Source organism: Marmota marmota, unplaced genomic scaffold (genome assembly GCF_001458135.2).
Source record: "Marmota marmota marmota unplaced genomic scaffold, marMar, whole genome shotgun sequence".
In the NCBI taxonomy this organism is placed as follows: domain Eukaryota; kingdom Metazoa; phylum Chordata; class Mammalia; order Rodentia; family Sciuridae; genus Marmota; species Marmota marmota.
Genome location: NW_026000143.1, coordinates 1,092,049 through 1,096,241, shown reverse-complemented (window position 1 = coordinate 1,096,241; position 4,193 = coordinate 1,092,049). Strand labels below are relative to the sequence as shown.

General features: G+C 54.9%; 1 protein-coding gene across 1 annotated transcript in view; it reads left to right on the top strand.

Annotated features, from left to right (window-relative positions):
- The first annotated feature begins 121 nt into the window (after nt 1-121).
- The window catches only part of Gata2 (GATA binding protein 2), a 24,647-nt gene continuing 20,575 nt past the window's right edge, over nt 122-4,193 (top strand). The window contains exons 1-2 of the mRNA XM_048786255.1: nt 122-1,007; nt 2,388-2,533. Of these exons, the coding sequence (XP_048642212.1) occupies nt 383-1,007; nt 2,388-2,533 (771 nt within the window). The 5' untranslated portion in view covers nt 122-382. The remainder of the gene's footprint in view (nt 1,008-2,387; nt 2,534-4,193) is intronic.

Sequence of the window (4,193 nt, the reverse complement as noted above, 5' to 3'; positions counted from 1 at the left end):
GGGAAGCCCAGGCTCCGCGCGCCAGGCCAGGCCAGGGAGGGGGTGGCCGAGCCGGGCTGGCCGCTTCCCGGATGTGGGATCTGCAGGAATCGGACCAGCTAAGAAAATCGGGCTGAGAAAGATGGGGGGGACACTGGCCCCTTGGAGACGATCTGGAACCTGGAGGGCTTTGCCCCATTTCCAGCTGGCCCCGGGCCCCCCGGGATGGTGGGGGGATCCCTTCTGGGCGCCACTTGTCCTTTAACTGGGGACTGACATTCTTGATGCTTAGCAGTGTTTCTGGTTTTCTCTGCTGGTCGGTGGTGGATGGGGATGGCGTGATTCTGGGTCCCCACCCTGATCCCCGATCCCTCTGCACGCAGCTCGCCTGACCGGAGGTCAGATGTGCCGTCCCCACTTGCTGCACAGCCCCGGGTTGCCCTGGCTGGATGGGGGCAAAGCAGCCCTGTCGGCCGCGGCCGCGCACCACCACAATCCCTGGACCGTGAGCCCCTTTTCCAAGACCCCCCTGCACCCCTCAGCTGCCGGAGGCCCTGGAGGACCCCTCTCCGTCTACCCAGGGGCGGCTGGTGGCAGCGGGGGAGGCAGCGGAGGCTCGGTGGCCTCCCTCACCCCCACGGCAGCCCAGTCTGCTTCCCATCTCTTCGGCTTCCCACCGACGCCACCCAAAGAGGTGTCTCCAGACCCGAGCGCCACGGGGGCCGCCTCCCCGGCCTCGTCTTCGGCAGGGGGCAGCGCAGCAGCCCGGGGGGAGGACAAGGACGGTGTCAAGTACCAAGTGTCACTGACCGAAAGCATGAAATTGGAGGGCGGTAGCCCTTTGCGCCCAGGTCTGGCCACCCTGGGCACGCAGCCTGCCACCCACCACCCCATCCCCACCTACCCCTCCTATGTGCCCGCCGCTGCGCACGAATATGGCAGCGGACTCTTCCACCCAGGGGGCTTTTTGGGTGGTCCAGCCTCGAGCTTCACCCCCAAGCAGCGGAGCAAGGCACGATCCTGCTCAGGTAAGTTCAGGCGCCTGGGGTTTGGTGAATGGGCGCGCGCTTTTTTGGCTTTGGCCGCAGGGACTTGGATTTGGGAGAGGGCACAGTGTCACCCTCCTAGTTGACAGAATGGGATCAAAGGGAACCTGAAACTTTTGCTCTGGAGCCAAGTCCCCTTTCCCCACCCGCCATCCCCTCTCCAAGGTTGACCCGAGCGCACGAGGAGAGTCCCCTTTCCCCCTCTTTGAGTCCCCTGAAAACTCGAGGCACCCTCGTGGTTGGAAGTGCAAGAAGTCGCAGGGCGCCTTAGGTGAGGTCGGCCCGTCCTGGGGACGTGTGTGGACGTGTGTCTTGGGAGCATTTCAAAGTCTCCAGACCCTAAAGGAATCTGGTTCTCTAACTCAAGTCCCATCTTGGAATCTGATGGCTCCTGATCTCCTTGGGAGATTTTTTTTTTTTCCCCCAAAGCAAAATTCCCAAGACTTGTCCCCCCACCCCCTTAACCACCCCGCATGCCCTTCACTCTCCCTCCCCGAGGGCTAGAGCTAGGGGACAAGTGGACGCAGCCACGGGTACCCGCACCGCTTGGCCAGCAGTGGCCAGATCAAACTAGGATTGTCCAGGAATGTGGCCTTGGGGCAATGACCTGTGGCTAACACCGGGTTCCAGCGGTCTCCATCTCCTCCCCAATCCCTTTAGAGTCAGGGAGAAGGGAAAAGATTTTTCTAAGTTTTTTTTTTAAATTTTATTTTAAACTCTGGAGTCTCCTAACCAAAGCGTCCCTTGCTGTGATACCCTGGCCACTTTAGTTTTGAACTCAATCAGGAAGAATTTCCCAGGGAATGTGACAGCGAGTCCCCTGCTTGATGGCCGCAGGGTCCCCACTCTGCTTGGCTCTCTCTTCTCCTCCAAGTTTGTTTGGTGTGTGATTTGCAATCCAGATGGTCATGAAAAAACAAAACGAAACAAAACAAAAATAACAAGAAACAACTCACTAAACAACTAAGAAAGAAAAACAACAACAACTCCCTGCCCCCCTTCCAAGTCCAACACGAAAGGAACTTTCTATTTATTCTATTTGAAAGAGCAATAACTTCAATCCCTGTCCAGGTCTGAATTCTTAGGGTTTCTGGGAGAAAAGTTGGGGGGGAATTTTTCCTTCTGATCCAGAACTGAAGTTGGGGGAGCCAAGGGCTCCCCGAGATGCCAGATGGAGTTGGGGGAACAGATCAGGCAGGGTCCCCCTCTGGGGAAGGAACAAAGGCGACGTAGGTCCAGCTATGGGACGCCTGTTCTGCTCTGTTTGGGCAAGTCTGGCCTAGCTTTGGGCTGCCTGGGGGCTCCCTCCCTGTGATCTTGTCCGTGAAGGGGGACCCGCATCTCTCCCTGCCCTCTCTCCAGAAGGCCGAGAGTGTGTCAACTGCGGAGCCACCGCCACTCCTCTGTGGCGGCGAGATGGGACCGGTCACTACCTGTGTAATGCCTGTGGGCTGTATCACAAGATGAACGGGCAGAACCGACCCCTGATCAAACCCAAGCGGAGACTGGTAGGAGTGGGGTACCTGGGACGGAGATGGGGGGCTGCACCCCGGGGTGGAGGGAGGGAGGACACCCTCTTGAAATTTTTTTAATTCTTAAAAATCATCTTGGGGGGAGCCAGGCGCGCGCCAGTCATCCTAGCAACTCCAGGGGGGGAGGCCGAGGCAGGAGGATTGCAAGTTGGAGGCCAGCCTCAGCAAAAGCGAGGTCTATTGTAAGCAATTTAGCCAGACTCGGTCTCTCAATAAAATACAAAATAGGGCTGGGGATGGGGCTCAGTGGTTGAGTGCCCCTGAGTTCAATCCCTGTTGTTTTTTTTTTTCAAAAAGAAAAGAAAAAATCATTTAGGGATCAGTTTGGGTCGGATCATCCTTCTTTCTAGCCAGATTTCTTTTTTTTTTTAGTCTAGATTTCTTTCTGTGCAACCCACCAGGTACTCTCCATGCCTCTCAGCCTGCAGGGGGTAGAGGCAGGGATCCCCCAAATCAAGTGTCTAAAGGTCTCCAACCTTGTCCTCTGGCCTCTACTTAACTTTTCAAAAAAAAATAATAATAATAACTAATTAAAAAAAAAATAAAGCCATGAAGTAATTTTCCCTGTGGCCGACCCTAGTGGCCCTCCCCTGTTCCCAACACAAGCACTTTGTGCTTATTTAAATAAAACACACACACACACACCAGCCACCCCCCTCCAAAAAAAAAAAAAAAACCTTTATTATTATTTTTTCCATAGAGTCACCTATACTGGGTATTTTCATTTGAGTGATTTTGAAAAAAAAAAAAAATTAGTGGCCTTTCGGATCTCCTGTTGAAGTTTCCTATCCGGACATCTGCAGCCCAAAGATAAGGAAACTCAGTGTATCTGTTTCCGGACTCTGCAAAGGGTTTTAGAGGCGGCTCAGGCTAGGTCCTGCCTCTCGCTGGGCTGTTTTGAAATTTCTAATACCCTCCACTGTGCAAATAATGCGTAAAATGCTAAGAATAATAAATACATATATATATTTTTTGCAGGGCCAAGTGATTTATGAGGGCTTAAATCGTTTGCTTGCTTTGGGGGGTCCCCCCTTTCCCCACCCCACCCCCTTGGAGGGAGGGTGCAGGGAGAGCCTGGGAGGGGGAGGGAGGGAGGGAGGGGTGGAGGCTGAGGCTGGTGGCCCCTGAGTCAGAATTCCAGCTTCAGGGACTGACTGAGTCATGGAGACCCCTCCCTGCCCCAGCCCTGGTCTCCCCCCTGTGACCTCAGCCTCCTCCTACCCCCACGCTGGCTGCTTGGTGACTTTAGTCTGAGGTTCTCTGGGAAGTTTTGGGGGGCTCTGCAGTAGGTAGATCTGGGATAGAGCGGTTGGGGACAAGATCCTCTTTTCCCAGCCTCCCCGCTGGGCCTGTCCTGGGGACAGGGACTCAGGGAAGGGGGCGGGGCTTCGGGTTAGCACTATTACTGTGGCGTCTGGGGACATCAGACCGCTGGGATCATTCTTAGGGAGATGGAGGTGTCTTCCTACACTCTTCTGGGGGGCCCCAGCCTTGGGCCACCTGGAACTATTGATCACCAGAAATGTCCCCATTTAAAAAAAAAAAATTGCATCTTAAAATTGTATTAAGTGACAGTAAACTTTCATTTAAATAGCCCCAGGGGGCGAGTCGGTGGCTGTAGCGGACAGAGGAGCCC